Source organism: Megachile rotundata, chromosome 2 (genome assembly GCF_050947335.1).
Source record: "Megachile rotundata isolate GNS110a chromosome 2, iyMegRotu1, whole genome shotgun sequence".
Taxonomy (NCBI): domain Eukaryota; kingdom Metazoa; phylum Arthropoda; class Insecta; order Hymenoptera; family Megachilidae; genus Megachile; species Megachile rotundata.
Window position 1 is genome coordinate 17,248,275 of NC_134984.1, and position 25,221 is coordinate 17,273,495.

Sequence of the window (25,221 nt, forward strand, 5' to 3'; positions counted from 1 at the left end):
ATTGAAATTCATTGATGCTTGGTTGCATTATATGGCTCTTTTTTATATGGACATGTTTGTGAATTCAATAGGTTGACTATGGGGGTTGAATATAGTTGGTTAATTTTTTAATATCAGAGTTATTGAATTTTGTATTTTTTTAAATTTAAAATTTCTGTATGCTGCAATTCTTGGGTAACCAAATTTCTAAACCCCCGAATTCCAAGGTCCTCAAATTTCTACGCCACCGAATTCTTAAAACTCCAAATCTCAAGTCCCTAAATTTCTACGCCCCCAAATTTCTAAACACCCAAATCCCAAGATCTCCAAATCTCAAGGTCCCCAAATTCCTACGCCTCCAAATTCCAAGATCCCCAAATTCCAAGGTCCCCAAATTCCTACGCTTCCAAATTTTTAAACCCCCAAATCCCAAGATCCCCAAATTCCTACGCCCCCAAATTCCTAAACCCCCAAATTCCAAGCCCCCCAAATTCCTACACCCCCAAATTCCTAAACCCCCAAATTCCAAGCCCCCCAAATTCCTACGCCCCCAAATTCCTAAACCCCCAAATTCCAAGCCCCCCAAATTCCTACACCCCCAAATTCCTAAACCCCCAAATCCCAAGATCCCCAAATCCCAACATCCCCAAATCCCAACATCCTCAAATCCCAACATCCCCAAATATCTATGCCTTCAAATTCTTCCACCCCAAAATTCCTGCACCTCCAAATTGCCATACATAAATTCGTGACAACACTAACGACAATCATGATAATAAAATCGCTAATGTTTCAAGCACATTTTCTTATTTTACGAGAATTACAGTATCAGTATAGTTACATGAAGTGCGACCATAATAAATAGTTCGTATGTTCCTGTTTTTGTAATACGTTTCGAGATGGACATAACGAGGTATGTACGTAATGAGTACATGTACACGCTCGATCAATGTACGATGATATCGTTTTCTAGGAACATACTTATCTCGAATAATATTTCACTGAATAACGTCTGGATCCCTCAGGAAATGGTCTAGAGAGGAATGTTACCGCAAAAAAGAAACGCCTATCACTTATCACTGTCATATAGATTACGTTGTAGCTGTAGTGTTCCTTTCTTAGTTGAGCAACTTGCATAGTTCTACACATAGTTAAACATATCTTTATTCAAGTTTTTTATTCAGTTCTTTTTAAAAAATAATGTACTTTAGTACTGTAAACTTTGCTCCTTGTAGAAAATTGTAAATAGTTCATGAGTTTAATAGGTGCTATTGGATGTGGTAAGGTTAGGTTTTTGATCTGGTTAGGTTAGGTTGCAACACTTTCACATTGTTGCAACTGTTATTACTGTTAGGTTAGGTCATCACTATTACGGTTATTAACGTATTGCCATATTCATAATGATTATCATATTACTGGCATTATTGCAATGCTGTCATGTTATTTTAACAGCAGTTATATTATCATATACATTAAGTACTACAATAAAATCCTGTACAAATATAATATTGTTATGTGTATCACATGTGATAATTATCACATATGTCACATATCATAATCATGATCATATTACTGGCATTATTGCAATGCTGTCATGTTATTTTAACTGCAGTTATATTATCATATACATTAAGTACTACAATAAAATCCTGTACAAATATAATATTGTTATGTGTATCACATGTGATAATTATCACATATGTCACATATCATAATCATGATCATATTACTGGCATTATTATAATGCTATCATATTATTCTAACAGCAATTATATTATCAGATACATTAAGTAATGTAATAAAATCCTGTACAAATATAATATTGTTATGTGTATCACATGTGATAATTATCACATATGTCACATATCATAATCATGATCATATTACTGGCATTATTTCAATGCTGTGATGTTATTTTAACTGCAGTTATATTATCATATACATTAAGTACTGTAATAAAATCCTGTACAAATATGATATTGTTATGTGTATCACATGTGATAATTATCACATATGTCACATATCATAATCATGATCATATTACTGGCATTATTATAATGCTGTCATATTATTCTAGCAGTAATTATATTATCAGATACATTAAATATTATTATCAAATTCCTGTACAAGTATTATAGTATGTGTATCACATACGATAATTATCGTCATATTATCATATGTTATTATTAAAGTTGATATCACGTAATGAGTAGAGTGGAAGGGTATTAACGTGGAACGTATAATTTTTGTCGATAGTGAGCGCAAGTAGCTACATAGTGTCAGTGGTGCTCGTCCTGATAGTCGGGGCACTGGTGGGTGTCCTGGCGACGGTATCGCATCATCTTCATCATCGTCGGTTGCTACTGCACGAGCCGGCCTCCGCCTCGATCTTGCATCACCATCGGCATCATCATCATCGTCATCATCATCATCATCGCGAGGAGCTGCCGGCGTCGCATCAACGACGTCTCCTATTGCAGGATCACCATCGTCATCCTGGCACACCGGTGAGTGATTACTTTTAATTGCGTGTACCGACACTTTCGACGATTTAGCAACTTCATTCTATCCCGTAAATTAGATTTTATCCGGAAAGAAATTTCCATCTCCGTACTGAGGGTAATAAACGACATTAACCACCTCGATCGACCGTTAATTAGCGCTAATTGTTACAAAGTTGCGTGTTCTCGTATAATCTCGCGTGCTAAAATGTGATTTATAGGACAAGGTAGATTTTTCTGACCGCAGATTTGATGCCGTCACAAATTTGCAATTTCCATCGCGAAATTGACTTCATCCGTATTTAATGCGGTAAACGAGTCGGCTGTCCACAACGCGTTCATTACCGCCGTTTGCTATAAGCTACAATTTATTTGGAAACGGATCTTGGATCGCAGATGTCGAGATTTTATCCAATAACAACTTCGCTACCGCAAAATTTTTCATCCCGCATTATGGACGCGTTGACCATCAACGACGTGTTAATCGGCACCGGCCGTTATTAAGTTATAATTTATTGAAAATGGTGAGTCCTCGGATGTAAATTCCCCGATCTTATCCAATAACAAGTTTGCAATTTCCATTGCAAAAGTTTTACCCGGGCATTAAATGTAATATACACGTTGACCGTTGATAAAGTGTTAATTAGCACCGATCGTCATTAAGATACACTTTGTTGCCCAAGATAGATCCTCGGATGCGAATCCTTAGATTTTATCCAGTTTGCACATTTGACTGTACAATTTTTACCCCCGTATTAAATGTAATAAACACGTTGACCGTTGAAAAGGTGTTAATTAGCACTGATAGTTACTAAGATATACTTTGGGTAGATCGGATGCAAATTCTTCAACTGTTATATGCGATTTCCATTGCAAAATTTTCCTTCTCGTGTAATAAATTCGCTGACCGTCGATGAGGCGATAATTAGCACTGATCGCCGTTACGATACTTTATTACGCATACTTTGTTCAGAAAGATACATCGGATGTTTCTTAGATTTTATCCGACGACAAATCTCCATTGCAGAATTTTCACTTTTAAATTAAAATTAATAAACTCGTTGACCATCGATAACGCGATAATTAGTACTGTTCTTTATGAGGCTATAATTTATTGAAACAGATACATCTTGGAGTGCAAATTTGCAGATTTTATCTAGTAACAAATTTACAGTTTCCGTTGCAAAATTTTCACCTCGTGTAATAAAGGAGTAAGGTGTTAATTACCCTTGCTAAGTATGAAGTTACTTGTAATAAACTTTCGTGTCCACGAATCTCAAATTAGATCTACTATTCGATTTCCTTCGAGAGTGAAAGGTATTTTCAATTTACATATAGTTTTAACATAAATGATATTCTTATATACATAATTTATATTCTCGACATAATTTGTGCGTAATTCTTACACACTTGTAATTCTTCAAATAGCCTCAACGTTAATTAAATTCGAGGATAATACCAGATTTTTATTTGAAGGTCAGCTTCAAGGTCACTATCAAGTGCAGTACTTAAATCTGTATAATTTCTGTTCTGAGTATTTTTATTCTGAAAATATATCACTTGTGAAAGAAGGACTCTGTTCACAATGCTAGTAGGAGCAGCAAGAGTTGAGGGGTGGTTTCTACCCCTATTTGTCAGTAACATATTGTTGGATTTTGTAATTTTTGAAATTTGAAATTTCTATGTGCTGCAACTTCTGGGTAATTAAATTTCTAAATCTTCAAATTCCAAGGTCCTCAAATTCCTACGCCACGTAATTCCTAAAACTCCAAATCAGAAGTCCTTAAATCTCTACGCCCCCAAATTCCTAAACACTCAAATCCCATGACCTCTAAATCCCAAGATCCCCAAATTTTTAGGTCCCTAAATCCCAAAATTCCCGAATCCCTAGGTCCCTAAATCCAAAGATCCCCAAATCCCAAGATCCCCAAATTCCAAGGTCCCCAAATTTCAAGGTCCCCAAATTCCAAGGTCCCCAAATTCCAAGGCCTCCAAATCCCAAGATTCCCAAATCCCAAGATCCCCAAATTTCTAGGTCCCTAAATCCCAAAATTCCCAAATCCCTAGGTCCCTAAATCCCAAGATCCCTAAATCCCAAGATCCCTAAATCCCAAGATCCCCAAATCCCAAGATCCCCAAATTCCAAGGTTCCCAAATTCCAAGGTCCCCAAATTCCTACGCCCCCAAATTCCTACGCCCCCAAATTCCAAGACTCCCAAATCCAAGGATCCCCAAATTCCTACACCCCCAAATTCCTAAACCCCCAAATTCCAAGACCCCCAAATCCCAAGATCCCCAAATTTCTAGGTCCCTAAATCCCAAAATTCCCAAATCCCTAGGTCCCTAAATCCCAAGATCCCCAAATCCCAAGATCCTCAAATTCCAAGGTCCCCAAATTCCTACGCCCCCAAATTCCTAAACTCCCAAATTCCAAGACTCCCAAATTCCAAGGTCTCCAAATTCCTACGCCCCCAAATTCCAAGGCCGCCATTTTGGTTACCGCTGAGTATTTCATAAACCTATCAAGCTTCACTAAAATCGACACAGTAACAGTTGAGTAGTGTCACTACTGTTAACATCTTAATATATTAAACTTTTTCAATTTCTAGTACCCTCAGCAACCCCCATAGACTGTTTCGAAAATTCCCAACCTAACAAAAGTTCCTAACCTCCTCGATGAAAATATTTTCATAACAGACTACAAGGAAAAGGAAACGTGATTTCCCATCTGACGGAGGTGCTCGCGGACAGCGTCGTCGGCCTTCGACGAGATTATTATGCGATTCGTGGAACGTCGAAGGCTGTCTGGAAAAAAGCTGTCTGATATCTAATCTCGGTCGGGATGGTAGCAGCGCAGCTGCGTCTATCTAACCCACATGTTTTCCCCTCGACACCGTCTGTCTGGAAAAGCAGACCGCGTTCTCGTGGCCACGTTCCTTTTCCGCCATCTTCCTCTTCCTTTCTCGCCACCATTGTTGTTCCTCGTCGATCGAGTTCGCGCGATTTTTCTCTCCCTTCGCTCTTTTCTTCGTGCCGCCTTTCAACCGGTTTTTGCGCGAAAGATTTATTTCCGCGCCGGGACCGACGCTGAAATCGGCAATGTCGCTGGTTTCAGCGTTTTCGCTTTGAGTTATTTCTTCGCGCTTTGCTGCTCTTTCGGATTAAGGCTTGTTTTATGGACGGGTTACGTTTCTGCTGTTATTGGGGGCGTGACTTTAATCAACGGAAGGATGATACTGCAGCCGATCTTAACGATTATAGATATCTTATTGATACTTAACGACGTATCGATAGTATCGTTCAGATGTCGGGATAATGAAAATGGTGTAACCTGTAATTTTATCCTTTCTGACAGATTATTTTTTAGGATCTAATCTTCGGTATTTGATTTTATTCACCGGATTGTTTGTATAACTTAATTTAATCTGGTTCGAATTCCAAGGTTGTAATAATTATTTTACTATACTCAATTAAATTTATCTAAATTTTTAACATAACGTTTACTCGAATTTAATGTATAAATGAGATCAGGTAAATTTTGTCAAATTTATTTTTATTTATAATTATAATTAATTTATTTATAATTAATTATAATTTTATTCATACCTTCTCTTAAACTTCTAATCTAATCTACCTTATACTTATACATAATTTTATTACTCAAGTTCATTTATTCTTATCTTCTAACCTGATCTCATTTAGCCTAACCTAATCTAACTTGGCGACATACATACATTATATCATACATTGTACACATGTACACATATTTATGTTTATAAATTAACCTAATCTAACTTGGTGACATATATACATTATATCATACATTATACACATGTATACATATTTGTGTTTATAAATTAACCTCTCAGTCATCGATAATGTGTACAAAATGTGTAGGAAATGGGGAAAAAAGATGAAGTACGAATAGCGCAAAGTGAAATCGATCTAGTTAATTTCTCGTTGCCATTACATTCCGATTCGAATCGATTCACTTTGTCTTTCGAGATGCTCAATTAAGCCTGTTCCACGAGGCGCATAATAGCCCTGAATCCGTAGGTTTTCAATGCGGGCTTATCACCGCAGTCTCGAATAATGATAAAAAACGAAGGCGGAGAAAAAGAGAGATGAAAAATATGTTCGTCACAGTACAGGTATCCCAATCACTCGAGGCTGTTGTTCTCATCGATATCTACCGTTTCCATCGCTCTCTTTATTCCCGGCAGTCTCGGTTTCCTCTTTCGTTTTTTCTCCCCTTTTTCGTTCCTTTCTTTTTTTCCTCCTCCTTTTGTTCCACCTTTTCAAGGGGGGTTCGACGCGACTTTCCTCCTCGTATTTTCCACGGCACACACCGGACCGCGTCGCGACGCGCTCAGCCCGAGCCGAGCCGAGCCGAGCCGAGACGGTCCTTCTTCTCCTCGAGAGGAGAGAAGGCGGACGGTCCTTCTCGTCGCTTCCACAAAAGATTTATTTCCAGCAGACGCGACAGGCCCTGATAACATCAGCGTCGGAAACACCGAACGAGAGAAACGGAAAGACGAACGGATAGAGAGGGAATGTCCCTGATTCGATTTGTCTCGCGCTACGACGTGCTTATGGCCCTGACGTCGGACTTCCGGAACACGGGACGTATTGTTTGCCTCCGAGGACGTCGTCGCAGACGTTATCGATCTGCTCAACGGTTTCCCTGCACGCGGACCTCGGCCGTCGTCTAAATAGAAATTAGTCGATAAATTTTATTCTGAACATCATTCACTTTTATTGTACCTTTCGATTGCGGTTCTACGATTTAACCTGGAAACAGGTGGCCATATAACGCGGTGCTATATAACGTGCATATACTGCATTGGTAACGTGCATTGCGTTGGTATTACCTGCTGATAAATGCAACTGAATGAGTTACATTTCTAAGTTTTTATAATGTTAACTTTCTAAATTTTTAGTTTTTTAAATTCCTAAATTTTTGAAGTTCTAAGTCATTCAATTTCTGAATTCATAAATTTCCTGATTTATAAAATTTCCAGAATTTCAAGCTACTGAAAAAATTTTAAATTACTCCATTTTCAAATACCAAACCTATCAACCCTCTAAATCAACCCTCATTTTCGGTATCTGCTAATTTTGCACATATGTCAATTTTCCACAAATGCTACCTTTTCAAAAACTGCAACTACCTAAATCAATTCCCTATTCTTATTTACTGTCCCTAAAATAGCAGTCATAACTCACCAGAATTTCAAACAAATAGTAAGGTCAGAAGTTCAGTCCCAAATTACCTCAACAGCTAATATATTTCTTACGAAACTTTACATCTCCATTTTGAAGTACACGGAAACTTCTCTCCAAATTGATTTTCCAAACAAAAAACAGAAGAGATTCCGCTAATTCGATAATCATCCACGAAGAAGCAAAGCAAACACGGGGTTCATCCCCGAGGACGAACAATTTACTTCTTTCTGGAAGCTGTGCGACTCGCGACACAATTTCACGGGATGTCTATTACAAGAGTGCAGGGGTGGATACAAGTCGAAAGGGACGAAGGGTGGTTTACGACTCGGAGCAGCTCGGGCAACGATGTTGCAACTTGAACGGACCGTAGACGAAGGTAGAAGGGTAGTCCGTGATCTAATTTGCAATGCAATCTAGAATAACAATGGTCCGCGTTGCGAGTGACGGTGAAACGTGGAAAGGGGATGGACTTCGACAGAAACTACAACCACCGACTTCCTCCGGCACATTTCGCTTCTACCGACCTTTACATAACCAGACGTATGGAAATTTAGTAGGACTTTAATTCAGGAGTGTCTTCGGATTGAAGGCGTTCTCACGTGGTCAAATTCTCTAGTTTTTGATAGATTTGCAAGGTTTCAAAAATTTACAAGTTTGATGTTTTTATATTTTCTACATTTCTGGATTTTGAGATGTACAAGTTTTCAAATGTAATTTAGTTAAATATAATATAGTACAATAAATACTATGTCCTCAAGTTTCTAGGACACCAAACTCTTAGATCTTTAAATATCTATGTCTTTAAATTTTGAGGAGAACTCAGTTCTTACACCCCCAAATGCCTAGATCCCCAAATATTGATGTACTTAAATTTCCAGGACCTCCCAATTCCTACACCCCCAATCCCTAAATCCTCAAATCCCAAGATTCCAAAATATCTACATCCTCAAATTTCTACGACCCCCAATTCCTACATCCCCAAATCCCTAAATTTCCAAATCCCAAGATTCCAAAATATCTACGTCTTCAAATTTCTAGGACCCCCAATTCCTGCACACCCAAATCCCAAAATCTCCAAATCCCAAGATCTCCAAATATCTACGTCTTCAAATTTCTAGGACCCTCAATTCCTACACCCCCAAATCCCTAAATTTCCAAATCCCAAGATCTCCAAATATCTACGTCCTCAAATTTCTAGGTCCCCCAATTCCTACACCCCCAAATCCCTAAATTTCCAAATCTCAAGGTCTCCAAATATCTACGTCCTCAAATTTCTAAGACCCCCCAATTCTTACATCCCCAATCCCTAAATCCTCAAATCCCAAGATTCCAAAATATCTACGTCCTCAAATTTCTACGTCCCCCCAATTCCTACACCCCGAAATCCCTAAATCTCCAAATTCCCAAATTCCCAAATTCCTAGATCTCCAAATACATAGCTCCCCAAATTCCCACCTCATCAAATCCTTATTTCTTCAAATTCCTCACCTCCCAATTTCCCACATAAAAATTCCTTACCAACAATCTTCCTTTTGCCCTTCACTCGGTAAAAGATTGCAGATTCGATATTACAAACACACAATAACCGATGAAAGCGTAAAGATACGTTCACTTTTACTTTCACCGAAAGAAAAGTGCCAACTGATCTCTCGCTACACTTTTTATACACAATTCTGCAGCCAAGCACAAATTTTCCGTGCCCAATTTTGCAATTTATGTATACAAGAAATCGCAGACTATGCAAATGATCAATTTTGTAGTTTACAGATTTATAAATTTGTAATGTGAGAAAAAATTGTCGATTGTCAGAGTAAGTTAACATTGTGAATGTACGAGGAAAGTCGAGTAAAAATTTCTGATTCAGATGTCCGCGTCTCTCACCTCGTCTACGGTTAGATGATTCAGATGCTCGCTACGTCTAGACGGAATAAATTTCCGGAAAAAGCAATAAAGACGACCGCAGGAGGTCTCGCCACGAGACGTTCCCGTCAACCTGGGATCGTCTCCATGACGTCACGGGTATAGACCGGTGACGTAAGAGGCAGACATCGAGCGACGGTGTCTGGCTTCTAAACTGCGACCTGGTCGAATATAGTTCCTTTCAAGGTTCGTGGTCCTTGGAAATAATATTCACTCCATATTTCTTTGAAGGATACTAAAAATTATTATGACTCTTGTGACGTCAGAGATTGACCAGCAGGGCCTTCAAATGACTATAGCGACCTAGGCTACTTGGTAGATTACTTTGGGTCTTCACGTTCCACCTTGTAAATCGACATCAGTCAACTGACATCATCAGTGGATTAGAATTGTAATCCACATTCGAAGATTAGAATGTTACTGTAAATCATCTTATTTGAATTTGAAGGCTATGTTTCAATTATATGAACATTTCAATGTTCCAATTTTTAGATGACACTTGAGTTGTACAAACATTTGAACGTTCGAAGTGGTACAACTTTAATGTAAAATATTTTTACGTGAAATGAAAGAGCATGTGTAGAAGAATTGTGTGGAGTGACATCGTGTGTGAAAGACACGGTACGTTTGCTGACCTGAATTCGAGCGGTTCGATTATCCTAGCCGAGACTTCGTAATCCTTTCTCGAAAGCAGACGTTTGACTCGGGTGCCTCAGGGTTCGAAAAGAACGCGCGTGGATTCCTCGGGATTTGTTGTGTCGCAATAGGTTACAGAAATGGCACCATGTGTTCTGGAGACTTTGAGCGTGTTAGTCATAGATTAAAAAGTATTCTATTCTGAAAATTAATTATTATTAAATAATTTCTTTGTGTGGCATCTCTTTGCAAAGGGTATTTAATTTTCATAATGTATTTAGCGAAATAAAAATAGGTTCAAGGTTCCTTTGAACTTTTGTAGAAGGTGAAGAACTTTTATGGTTATGTTTCAATGTTACAGGCCTTCCATTTTATAGTCTAAATCTTCAGATCTATAAATGGTAGTCTACATCCAGATCAATAAATATTCAACTACAACAATTTGTTATATAGTGTAATAGAGCGATTGTAAATTATATGTCACGTCCATAGCAGTGTTCTTTTCTACTGGTACGAAAAACTACCACAAAATTGACCTTGATCTTGACCTTGAACCTAATGTCAAATTTTTTTATTAACAAATCTTGAAGTAGTCGAGAGGATAAAAAGTCTTACAGGAACCATGGGTGGAAAATCAACAGTTCCCTCAAAAAATAATATTAAAACTTCATTATCAATAATTAGACGATTATATTTATGTACATATTCAGATACTAATATATTATATTAATATTCGCTAACTCGACATAAACCATAGACTACGTAATCCATAACTGTATAGGCTATGAAGCTTAATGGGCTATGTAACAGCTTAATGCAATCCACAGACTATAATCCCCTAAATTACATAATTTCTTTATACTTCGCAGACCTCCAGTAAACTGCAGTCCACAAACTAATTTATAAAATTAAAAACGCTAATTTAAAAACTTTCGTGTACGCTTATTTCTGCATCGTATTGATCGATAATTTTAATACACAGGTAATTGATGCACCATTAGAGTAATTCTCGTAATTATACGAGATTGTATCGAAGTTGATCCGACGTTATTCAAATGCCGCTCTATAATCATATGTGACCACGGTGATTATATGCGACGTTATAAATTATGTTAATTAATTATTTATGGGAAAAGTACACGAATGGAACTTTTGAGAACTTTTTAAGTTGAGATTATGATTTACTTTTGTAGATGAAGAAATAAAATTGAGAGATTCGGTACTTTTGTTCTTGTGTCATATGTGACATATGTGAACGACGTTGCAAATTTTGTTATACTAATTGTTTTAAAGAAAAGAGAAACGAAAGGAACATTGGAGGACTCCTAACATCGAGATAATGATATAAACTAGTGGATTTAAAAATGGAATTGAAAGATTAAGCACCTATGTCTTTGCATCATATGTAACATATGTGACTGCTGCTGCAAATTCAGTTAAATTAGCTATCTAATAAAAAAGCAAACTAAAAAAAGATTTGAGAGCTGTAAAAATTGAGGGACAATCATATACACCAGTAGATTAAAGGACCTTGAAAAATTGAACACTTTTGTTCTTATATCATATGTGACATATGTGACCAACACTGTAAATTCAGTTAATATAATTATTTAACAATAAAAGCAAATGAAAGGAACATTTAAGGGTTTCAAAACTCGAGACAATGATATAGGCTACTAGATCAAAAGATGAAGTTAAAAAATTAAGCAACTTGTTCTTATATCATATGTGACATATGTGACCCTCGCTTCAAATTTAATTAATATAATTATTTTATAAAAAAGCAATTGACAGGAAGATTTGAGGGTTCTAAAAGGCGAGACAATGATATAGACTAGTAGATCAGAAGACGAAGTTGAAAAATTAAGCACCCTTGTTCTTACACCATATGTGGCATATGTGACCCTCGCTTCAAATTCAATTAATATATATTATTTCATAAAAAAAGCAACTGAAAGGAAGATTTGAGGGTTCTAAAAGGCGGGACAATGATATAGACTAGTAGATCAGAAGACGAAGTTAAAAAATTAAGCACCCCTGTTCTTACACCATATGTGACATACGTGACATATATAATCAGCACAATAAATTCAATTAAATGAGTTATTTAATGCAAAAGCAAACGAAAGTAAAATTGAAGAGCTCCAAAACTTGAGACAATAATATCAAGTAAACCAAAAATCCACGATAATTCATATCACACCATATCTCACCACGAACATCAATTTCGCAGTACACGATCTTAAATCAGCTGATCAGAACGTTGCACCGTTTCATTTCTCTCGTCAATTGCACAGATACCAGGACACGATAATCTTGCCGTCGAAACGGCCGATAAACCATGGTGTGTCGAGGACACGAGAAGCGTCGAAACAACGGCACACAGACGCCACCCCCGTAGACCTCGAACGCAAACATCGACGGCGTTGTTCAAACGGCGATGGTTCGCTGTTCACACGGTACCCGGAGCGTCGAATTGGACGCGACGCGTCGCGTCGCGGTGCATCGCGCTAAGTGCAAAGAGAAGCAATGACCTGATTTGAAATTTATTAGGTTTGGGCGACGTCCAAGCGCGGGACGGTGCATCGGATCGCGGCTGCCAAAAGCGAGCGCTCCTCTATGGCGCATCGAACCGACCGATGGAAAAAGAACGAATCGTTCCGAATTCTTTCTACCGCGAATATGACGAGCCAGGAACTTTCGAATGGACTTGGAAATTACGGAAGGGTAATTTGGAACGGTGGAAATTTCTGGGGAGGGGTTTGGGATTTGGGGTTTAGGGGTTTGGAAATTTGGGAATTTGGGAATTTGAGAATTTGGAAATTTAGGAATTTGGGGGTTTGGGAATTGGGGAGTTTGGGAATTTGGGGGTTTAGGAATTCGGGGGTTTGGGAATTTAAGGGTTTGGGAATTTGGGGATTTGAGAATTTAAGGGATTGAGAATTTGGGGATTTGAAAATTTGGGGGTTGAGAATTTGGGGATTTGAGAATTTGGGGGTTTGAGGATTTAGAAATTTAGAAATTTAGGAATTTGAGAATGTGGAGGTTTGAGGATTTGGAAATTTAGGAATTTGAGAATGTGGAGGTTTGAGGATTTGGAAATTTAGGAATTTGAGAATGTGGAGGTTTGAGGATTTGGAAATTTAGGAATTTGGGAATTTGAAGATTTGGAAATTTCGAAATTTGGGAATTTGAGGATTTGGAAATTTAGAAATTTGGGAATTTGAAAATTTGGAGGTTTGAAGGTTTGGAAATTTCGAAATTTGGGAATTTGAAAATTTGGAGGTTTGAGGGTTTGGAAATTTCGAAATTTGGGAATTTGAAAATTTGGAGGTTTGAGGGTTTGGAAATTTAGAAATTTGGGAATTTGAGAATTTGAAGGTTTGAGGGTTTGGAAATTTAGAAATTTGGGAACTTAAGAATTTGGAAATTTAGAAATTTGTGAACTTGAGAATTTGGAAATTTAAAAACTTGGGAATTTAAGAATTTGGTAAGTTGGTGGTTTTAAGAATAAACGAGAAAGTTAGTAAATTGTGAAATGTAGGCGTTCCTCGAACTGTTTGGACCACGTGGTTGTTGAACACGAGAAAGTTTTCCTAGGAAGTTGACAGAGCGAGAAAGAAACTACAAGAATCGTAAATAAGCTCTCGAATCCTCTTAGGAGATTCGATAGAAACCCGTGTCTCGTGGTGGCTTATCCACGTGCGTGACTTTTGCTAATAAGTAGCCTTGAAGCTGCTGGCCAACAAGGATTAACGATTGATCGATCATGGTGACGTAACGACTCTTGATGGACAACCTACGACTTTCGACGTTAACGATATAAAAGTTGTACCTAATGACCACTACAAAATTTAATACAAGTGATCACAAAATTTAATAAACAATAGTCGTCACAAAATTTGACAAATAATCATGACTCCAAAATTTGCTAAACAATCCTAATCACAAAGTTTGATTAACAATCATGACCACAAAACAATTCTGACAAAAAAATTTGTGGCCGTCAAAAAAAATGTTGAACAGCATCTAGCAGACAAGAGTTTATACAGCGAGGATAAAATAGAATGTATCGGAAATTTACCCACACCAACAATCTTACACGTTGAATATTTATTTCGGAACGAATGTAGGTAGACAATGAAGATGATGGTACGCGTGAGTAAATTTCCAACGTATCCTTAACCCGGTTCTATATTTATCTGGGATTAAAATAATAACTCGAGGAAAAGAAGATATGATAATGTAGGGTAATGAGATCGTATAGAAATATTATATCTCGACTGCAATCTGCATTTCCTTCAAAACAGGCAGTGGCTGCGCACTTATGGTCGCATCTACTTAAGAGACGTTCATTTGAGGGCATATGCAATTCTCTACTTTTATGGTTTTATGGTTCTTATATTTTTAACAAGTTTTCAAATTTTACAAATTTTTATTCTGAAGTTACTAATTTTGAAAGTATATAAATTTTTAGATTATCAAGTTTCTTAAATACTAAATTTCTCAAATTTACAGACTTCTCCATTTCTCACATATCCCCAATTCCACATATCCCAAAATCCACATGTCCTTAATTCCACATGTCCTTAATTCCACATATCCCCAATTCCACATATCCCAAAATCCACATGTCCCAAAGTCCACATGTCCCAAAATCCACATGTCCCCAATTCCACATATCCCAAAATCCACATGTCCCAAAGTCCACATGTCCCAAAATCCACATGTCCCCAATTCCACATATCCCCAATTCCACATGTCCCCAATTCCACATATCCCCAATTCCACATATCCCCAATTCCACATATCCCCAATTCCACATATCCCCAATTCCACATATCCCCAATTCCACATATCCCCAATTCCACATATCCCCAATTCCATATATCCCAAAATCCACATGTCCCCAGTTCCACATATCCCCAATTCCACATATCCTAAAATCCACATATCCCTAAATCCACATATCCCCAATTCCACATATCCACAAATCCACATGTCCCCAATTCTACATATCCCCAATTCCACATATCCCCAATTCCACATGTCCCCAATTCCACATATGCCCAATTCCACATGTCCCCAATTCCACATATCCCAAAATCCACATGTCCCCAATTCCACATATCCCCAATTTCACATATCCCCAAATCCACATGTCCCCAATTCCACATATCCCCAATTCCACATATCTCAAAATCCACATATCCCCAATTCCACATATCCCAAAATCCACATGTCCCCAATTCCACATATCCAAAAATCCACATGTCCCCAATTCCACATATCCAAAAATCCACATGTCCCCAAATCTACACGTCCCTAGTTCCCTATGTCCCTAAATTCTCAGCACCCCAAGGTCCAAAATTCCCCTATTCCTAAATTGTCAATACCCCAAATTTTAAACAGCCCCAATTTCTCATTTTCCCAAATTCCTCAAATTCCCAAATTCCCAATTTCTCAATTACCAAATTACTAATTTCTAAATTCCTAAATATCCAAATATACAAATTTCAAAATTATCAAATATCTAAACTCCCAAATTCCTAAATTTTCAAAACGTCTTCAACGAAAAGCGCCTCCTGCACGCATTCAACATCGAGTGACTCTTCCCGCGGGTTTACCGCGGGAATTATCTCTGAGACGATGTGTCAATGTTTTTGTTATTACAGAAGCTCGTACGTTTTTTTTTCAAACGTTCATAAATAAAGTTGTGAGTCAACTCGGCCAGCCTCGTGGTCGCAGACAAATTTTTATCGCTCGCAGACAGGGAGACGAGGAGGATATTATTCACGCTTGTGGGAAAGATCGTAGCACCGTTGTACTCCCGATAATTTTCATTTCGTATTCCTTTCTTTCTACACGCGCCATCGCGTTTGTTTCTCTATTCCATTCCGTTCCATTCTGTTTTTAATGATTACTTTATCCAGCAAAGATTGATGGATATTCACGAGCGGAGATATACGCTGAAAGTATGCAATAAAACTTGTTTGCGTCTGGCTTCGTTTTTCGAGAAAGTCGACTTCGAAAATACTTGACGTATGCCCGTACGATGGCCTGAAAAATTTTCACGGTATTTACGGGCTGATCCATTTTTATCTGTTTATGGGTTTATCTCAGGAAATACAGCTTGTCGGAAGAGGTTCTTCGTGTTTGGAATTTTATGGATAAACGTCAGAAAGTTTCTGTGGATGATGAATGTACTTTATCGAGTAACCATAAACATTATCTTTCAAGTGATATTTTGAGCAAACACCGAATAGTTGCATCCTGCAGAAAAATTTAATTATACAAACTAAAGAAAAGAGACAGTTTGATAAGTTTCGTACTACAATCTATAAAATAGAAGGAATTAATAAAACTTGCAAATGAGAAGAGAAACATGGAAAGTAATAATGTAACTGAGGGAAAAGATATAAAAAGTAATAATTGTAAACGAAGATAAAAAATATTGCAAACGAAGGAAAGCAATAATAGAGGAAATGAGAGAGTCTAAAAATATAATAAATCTTATAAGTAATATTGGAAAAAAAAAATTGTAAATGAAGGAAAAAAGTAATAATTGTAAACGAAGATAAAAAATATTGTAAACGAAGGAAAGCAATAATATAGTAAATGAGAGAGTATACAAATATAATAAATCTTACAAGTAATATTGGAAAAAAAAATTGTAAATGAAGGAAAAAAGTAATAATTGTAAACGAAGATAAAAAATATTATAAACGAAGAAAAGCAATAATATAGTAAATGAAAGAGTTTAAAAATATAATAAATCTTATAAGTAATATTGGAAAAAAATAGTAAATAAAGGAAAAAAAATAATAATTATAAACGAAGATAAAAAATATTGCAAACGAAGGAAAGCAATAATGTAGTAAATGAGAGAGTCTAAAAATATAATAAATCTTATAAATAAAATTGGAAAAACAAAATTGTAAATAAAGGAAAAAAAATAATAATTATAAACGAAGATAAAAAATATTGTAAACGAAGAAATAATATAATAAATGAGAGAGTATAAAAGTATAATAAATCTTGTATCGCAGCAAGGTGGCCACAGTAATTGTTAGTAATTGTTATTATAATGTGTGTTGGTAGAGACGGCCATTTTCACCGCGGCAGTTAACGCGTTAATTGTATTGTATTATCGTAATTCTAATTTAAAGACTTGGAAGACATTTCAGTGTTACGATTATATGGTACGTATCCTAGCAACGTTCCCATTCCTTCGCTTCGCTTTTTTCCAACTTTATTTCAGTGCTGCTGCTCGTTTAATTAAAATTGTACTTCTGAAAACCCCCCGGTGAACCAACGACGACCACACGCGTCACGGTGCGTATCTACATAATAGTATTCACAATTTATTTTCTTATTTTCTTTTTCGTTTTTTAATTATCTTATCCTGTGATAATCAGTGCGTTTAAAATAATTACGAAACATCCAGGCTAACACGGTTAGGTGACGTAAACCTCCTGTAAAATAATGCACTTTTTTTAGTTGGATTTTAGGTTTGAAGTTGTGGGAACGTTTTTAGGGGATTTTTAACTTTATTGATATTTTATTTTGGTTGTTTTATTTTTGGTTTAATATTTTGGTAATTTGGTTTAATGATAGTTTATTTGTTAATTTATGAATTTTTTTTGTTAATCGTTAGATTAGGTTTGGTAATACTGCATTAATTTATATTGTTTAATACTTTCTCAATTTATTTTGTGAGTATTCTATTAATGTTTAAAAGAGCAGAATTGCAGTAAAAAATGACTGATGACATCTCTAAAATTTAACAAAATTTGTTGACAAAAATTTATCACAAGCAATATTTATGTTACAGGGATGATAGCTTTAGTTCAATGTTAAAATTGACTGATTTCAGACATCTCGAAAATCCAACAAAATTTGTTAAGAAAAAATTGTCACAAGCAGCACTTATGTTACATTCCTGTTAACTTTAGTTCAATCTCCAAATTAAAATTAATTAGCACAATTAATATACTCCAATATTTCCATTCAATCACATTAAATTTATAAACAATATCAGTAACAAAAGTGGACGTATTAATGCTAATCTTCCACGCATGAGTTTTTAGTCCTTCCAGCCGACCTTCCTGATTCAACATGGCGGATCGAGGGGGCAGGTGGGTTAAAGTAAATATTATGTCTAGCGGTATAGATGGAGTCTCTGGTTACGGAACACTGCGATTGTTTTTCTTCTACCTGCCTTTTCTCTTTTTTCGATTCGAAAATGTTCGCAATACTGGTAAAACGAAACCTTGCTTAATGCATCGGTTCTTCGTTTTATCGATTAAACCATTGATTCCTCCAGTTACGTGACACTTTAGCTCTTCTCGTATTTGCTTTCTTCATTTGTACGTTTTTAAACTCTTTTGCTGGTTAGATTTTCACATTTACAAATTTACAAATTCTCAAGCTTATTATAAACTCACGTTTCTATTATTATAAATACACATTTATTAGAATAAATTTCATATTGTATTAATTCGTTGAGACAATCGATTCCTAAGTTCCATTAGAAAATGAAAAGTAGCTTTCATTTCAATTGTTACTTTATAAAAAATCATATTCTGTTCTATAACATTTTTATGCAACGTAACATAACATAAAATGTAACCTACAACTTCTAAAATGTAATATAAATGTAAGACTCCCAAAGTCTTACAATAAAAAATGTTTTAATTCTTGAATATCCATCAGGAATTTTTATCTTCTTGAACACTAGAAGACCCACCCTCTCAAAGTCTTACAATTAAAAATTTTGTAATTCTTGAATATCCATCAAGAATTTTTATCTTCTTAAACACTAGAAGACCCACCCTCCCAAAGTCTTACAATTAAAAATTTTTTAATTCTTGAATATCCATCAAGAATTTTTATCTTCTCAAATGCTGCAACCTCTCAAGTCCCAACCTCCCAAAGTCTTAAAATTAAAAATTCCAAAATTCTTAAATATCCATCAAGAATTTTTATCTTCTCAAATGCTGCGACCTCCCAAAGTCTTAAAATTAAAAATTCCAAAATTCTTGAATATCCATCAAGAATTTTTATCTTCTCAAATGCTGCAATCTCCCAAGTCCCACCCTCCCAAAATCTTAAAATTAAAAATTCCAAAATTCTGAAATATCATCAAGAATTTTTATCTTCTCAAATGCTGCAACCTCCCAAGTCCCACCCTCCCAAAGTCTTAAAATTAAAAATTCCAAAATTCTTAAATATCCATCAAGAATTTTTATCTTCTCAAATGCTGCGACCTCCCAAGTCCCAACCTTCCAAAGTCTTAGAATAAAAAATGTAAAAAGTCCCGAATATCGAAGAATCAGTTTGAACTTGGTCAAAAGCCTGTTCTGAATATTTCCCGGAGAAATCCAGCGGACCGGTAGCGTAGCTACCATTTACGATTCCCCGTTCGAGATTTCCACGTCGATCACGATTCCGCGAATAAGAAGGAAGCTTTCCCTGCCGTCTCGAAGGTTTTTTCGCGTCTCGATCGCGATGTTCTTAGGAATAATAATACCGACCGTGGCTCGGAAACGGGCCGAGACGAGGAAGACGACAGAAAACCGGCGAGAGTCACGTACGTGGCTCGTCTCGCTTTCGAGAAAACCTTCTTCTTCGTCGCGACTACGTGGCGTCGTCTAGCTCCGCCGCGTTTTTACCGCGATTCCGCGCATGTCTCGCGTCCGCATTTTCCTCCTGTGTTCCTTTGCTCGCCTCGTTGTCTTCCTTCCACGATGTTTCCTTCCGCCTCGATGCACCCTCCACCATCCATCTGCACCCTCTTCCTTTATTTGCCGACTTCTATCCATTGTCCTGGCCCGTTCGACGAGAACATTTTCTTACGGCGCTTCCGCTTCATCTTTTTCTCAAACTTGCGAAATCGGTTACTTGGCTACGTCTTCTCCACCGAATTCGAGAAATAAATCTGGAGGTCGAAGGACGGGTCGAAAAATTCAACCTTGAGGCTTGATTGTAAAAATGTTTTTACGAGCACAGAGATTGATAGAGTCGAAAAATTCAACCTTGAGGATTGATTGTAAAAATGTTTTTATAGATTCAGAGATTCATTCAGAAATTTCAACACAGTAGTCAGGTATTTTAGGACAGTGATACTACATGTTTAATGAAGCTGAAGTTTTGAAGGTGTTTGAGGTAGATGTTGATGTAAACAAGATGGCCGTTGACAAACAAAATGGCCGAGAACAAGAAGATGGCCGAAAACGAATAAAACGTTGAACACTAAAAAAAGCTTAAAAGTGAACGATACAAGAAGGTACAATTTTACAGCACTGTATTTTATAAAACTAACGAAGTTTTTATGAATATAAAAGGAATAAAGTCAAACATAGGATAGGAGGAAGGAAATGTACCATTAGCAACTCGCCCATTAGCAGTTCCCTTTATTTAACGAAACTGTAATGGACTTTAATGAAACTGAAGATTTATCAAAGTTATATGAAACTTTACTGAATTTACAAATATTCGCATAAGCTATTTTGAACTTCCTTTTGTTCACCACACATTCAGAAATATTTTGTACAAATTTTTGTAAAAATCGTTCATTTTCGTAATGCGATGCTTCTACAATTTTTGCAAGAAAATTCAAGAATGAGATATTTTATACAAATTTTTGTAAAAACCTAATCGTTCCTTTTTTGTAATTTGATGCTTCTATAATTTTTGCAGGGTAAATTCAAAATTGAGATATTTTGTACAAATTTTTGTAACACCCTAATCGTTCATTTTCGTAATATGATGCTTCCTTAATTTTGGTGAGGTAAATTCAAGAATGAGATATTTTGTATAAATTTGTGAAAAAACCTAATCGTTCCTTTTTTTGTAATTTGATACTTCTATAATTTTTGCAGGGTAAATTCAAAATTGAGATATTTTGTACAATTTTTTGTAAAACCCTAATCGTTTATTTTCGTAATGTGATACTTCTTTAATTTTGGTGAGGTAAATTCAAAAATGAGATATTTTGTATAAATTTGTAAAAAAAACCTAATCGTTCATTTTCATAATGTATTGCTCCTATAATTTTTATAAAGTAAATGAATTTAATTATAATTTTATATGCTTGATTAAATACAAGAGTGACACCGGCAAATGACTTCTAAAATGAATTTAGAACGAGGTCATCGCCACGCAACGCGAAAGGAGCGAAGTTGACAGAAAAATTCAGTAGACGGTCATTACTTGCCGAGACACGGTTTTTTTTCCTCTTTTTAATCGACGATATCGTTACGCGCCGGATAATTGGACGCCATTTCAAGTTTCCCGGGCTCTTTCTCTCGCCTTCGTCGTCGCCGTCTCGTCGCTGGTGCGTAACGTGAAATTAAATCGGGTCAATTAAGGCCGCGTATTAATTTTGCTCATTAATTACCGGCTCACGGGTACGTCGATTATTTATTCGTAAATGATATTTAATTGCCGGCCATGCGATCCGGTCGAGGCTTGCTCCACAAAATAAATCAACGATCGGAATAAGTAATCAGAAAGGAGACGTAGAAAGCATCGAGATTTCTCAGCGAAATCTGGGCCAGGAACAATTATTACGGAAGAAAAAATTGCTGGGTGATTGCTTGTTTAAATTCCGTTCATTGTTTGTTTACTTATAGATACTTTTTTGGGGACTTTATTTGATGTTTGAGATATGGTGGTAATTGGAGAATTAGGGGAAATTTTAGGGATGTTGGTTGGAAATTTGAGAGTTTGGGGGTTTGAGGATTTGGGGGTTTCAGGATTTGGAGGTTTGAGGATTTGGAAATTTAGAAATTTGGGAATTTGAGAAGTTGGGGATTTGAGAAATTGGAAATTTGGAAATTCGGTAATTTGAGAAATTGGGGACTTGAGAGATTGGAAATTTGGAAATTCGGTAATTTGAGAAATTGGGAAGTTGAGAAGTTGGGGACTTGAGAAATTGGAAATTTGGGAAATTAGGGATTTGAGAAGTTGGAAATTTGGAAATTCGGTAATTTGGGAAATTCGGGACTTGAGAAATTGGAAATTTGGAAATTCGGTAATTTGAGAAATTGGGAACTTGAGAAATTGGGGACTTGAGAAATTGGAAATTTGGAAATTCGGTAATTGGGAAAATTGGGGTCTTGAGAAATTGGAAATTTGGAAATTCGGTAATTTGGGAAATTGGGGACTTGAGAAATTGGAAATTTGGAAATTCGGTAATTTGAGAAATTGGGAAGTTGAAAAATTGGTGACTTGAGAAATTGGAAATTTGTAAACTCGGTAATTTGAGAATTTAGGGCTCCGAAAACTTCAAAATTTGAAAATTCAAAAATTTCAAAATTGAAACCTCTGTACCCACGATTCCAACTTCGCGAGCATCTCGCGAGGATCGAAGCCGATAAAATAAGAGAATCGCTGCGATCATCGGTGAATTCAGGTCACGTAGCAGACGAACACTCGAAAATTCCATTTTCCAGGTAGGCATCGATATCGACCCTGGATACACACTTACGCGGCTTTAAGTCCAACAGCTCTTAGCTGCGTCCATCTGCAAGGCTCTTCGCGATTCAGGATTTATCTCCCGAGAACATAACAGGGTAGTTTAATTTAAAAAATCTCGAATTTGCATGTCTAATAAGCTTCTCGAAAAAAAAATAATTCCGAATACTCCCTTAAGGTACCGTTTCATTATACGCAACGTTAATTCAGCGTAAGAGTAACGAGGGGGTAAAACCGAAAATCTGTAGCCATCCCGTCTTCCTTTTGGATCGCGAGAACCGCAGGAACATTTTACAGTCTTTTCCCGTGGAATAATTCGAAAAAATATACGAACCAACTTACCACGGTGTTCGACCGTGCGCTTCAACCCTCCGGAGACCACATTTTCTCCCCGAGTCCGATTTAAATAAAACTGCCCCCGAGGCGTTGTCTTCCTCCCCTTTCTGCTCCGCCGCCACCTCGCCTCGTGCACCCTGTCGTCCTTTTTCCACCTTTCTTGTCCCGTTCCCCGTCCTTTTCTTCGCCAGACCTTTCGTCCTTCCAGGAGCAGACACGGAGGCGGGGGTTGAGGCTAGGCACTCGGGGTGCCGGATTCGAGCACGCTTTTTTGGACCTAACCCAGACCGCTGTCTGGGTCGCGCTTAAAGCGGAAACGTCGCAGGATATCGTGGCTCAGGAAAAGACCAAACTTCCTTCCAACTACTCTTCGCTTCTTTTTAACATTTATGGAGATATTACACTTTTCGATCGCTTCGACTGTTCACACTTTCTCTATTTCTATTTTCAAATTTACCTTGCAAATTTAAATTTTTATTCTTCATTGTTCAAATTTAAATTTTTATTCTTTACTGTTCGAATTTTAATTTTCATTCTTCATTGTTCGAATTTAAATTTTCATTCTTCACTTCGAATTTAATTTTTCAAACACTGCATTGCAAATTTAAATAATATACTTGTAGAGGTGTAGCTTATAAATATACCTGTATGTGCGAAATGTGTGAACAGGGGTGTAACATGTAAACATGGCTACAGAGTTGCAACGTGTACACCTATGGAAGTATAGTAAACATACCAACCGCAGTTATGGAGTGCAAATATACCTACAAAAGCATGCAATATAAAAAAGAATGGAAATTATTGTAACAAAATGTGATCCCTCTATGAGTACGTGTTATCCACAATGTAAAATATTTATCTAACTTGGAAAACATTTAATTTATCTAACTTGTAAAACATTTAATTTATTTAACTTGTAAAACATTTAATTTATTTAACTTCTAAAAGGTCTAAAAAATTGCTATTAATTTTTTAACCATCTTTTACTAATTCTCACTGTAATTAATATATCAAGGTTGTAAAAAATTAATATATCAAGATGAAATGAATAGCAAGAAATCTTGATCCTTGCAGCGTTAACGAAGCATCGAACAATTCCGAGGCGGGAAATAAAGTCGGCGCAGATTCAATTACGTCGGTGGCTCTTTCGACCACCATTCAGCCGGCGAAATGTCCGTCGTCGGGGGTGTGTACACCGATTGCATCCCCTGTCGAGCCATTGTCGGAGGTCTCCGACCGTGTGGCTTCCGACTGTGTGTACGTCGGGCAATCGAACATCGAATCAGCCTTTGGTCGACGACGTGTACGCGCGAACCGCGACCGGGGATGGATTTTGACAGGCCTTACAGAGGGGATGATTCGACACGTGGTCTGATATTGACGCCTCCACGTTTCGAGACGTTAATACGGTATTTCGGATGTACCTGATTTATTTGGCAAATTAAGTCATCACATTTTGAGGTTAGGTCTCTTTACTCGTTAGCCTAAAGTTAGCCTAAGTTTTGTATTTAATATCCAGTGCTCAATGAAAAGCATTATGTAAACAGTTTGTTGATGTTTTTAAAACAAACTGGTTGATTATCATTTGCAATAAATGAAGTCAGATTAAAATACGAGGTTCAATGAAAATTACCATGCAAATGGTATATCAATGTCCTCAAAACAAAATGGCTGACTTGCAATACATGAAGTCAGATTCTGAACATAAGTATGTTTGACAAAATTTCATGATATAAAAATGTGTTACAAAACAGCATATTGTATGAATTTAAAACTTGAAGTTCAATGAAAATTATCATGTAAATGGTATATCGATGTCCTCAAAACAAAATGGCTGACTTGCAATACATGAAGTCAGATTCTGAACATAAGTATGTTTGACAAAATTTCATTATATAAAAATGTGTTACAAAACAGCATATGAATTTAAAACTTGATATAAAAATGTGTTACAAACTTGAAGTTCAATGAAAATAGCTACATAAATGGTTTGACAATATGCTCCATACAAAATGGAGGACGGTCACTTGCTCCAAATGAAAATAAATTTTGAAACATATAAAGTTTGAACATAAATTTTGAACATATAAAGTTTGACTCGATAATACAAGAGTATTATAAAATAACACATGTACTGTTCATG

At 36.5% G+C, this 25,221-nt stretch overlaps 1 protein-coding gene across 1 annotated transcript in view; it reads left to right on the forward strand.

Annotated features, from left to right (window-relative positions):
• LOC100875326 (uncharacterized) overlaps positions 1-25,221 on the forward strand; it is a 155,531-nt gene that overhangs the window by 49,210 nt on the left and 81,100 nt on the right. Inside the window, exon 5 of the mRNA XM_076528978.1 lies at positions 2,236-2,486. Coding sequence (XP_076385093.1) covers positions 2,236-2,486 — 251 coding nt within the window. The remainder of the gene's footprint in view (positions 1-2,235; positions 2,487-25,221) is intronic.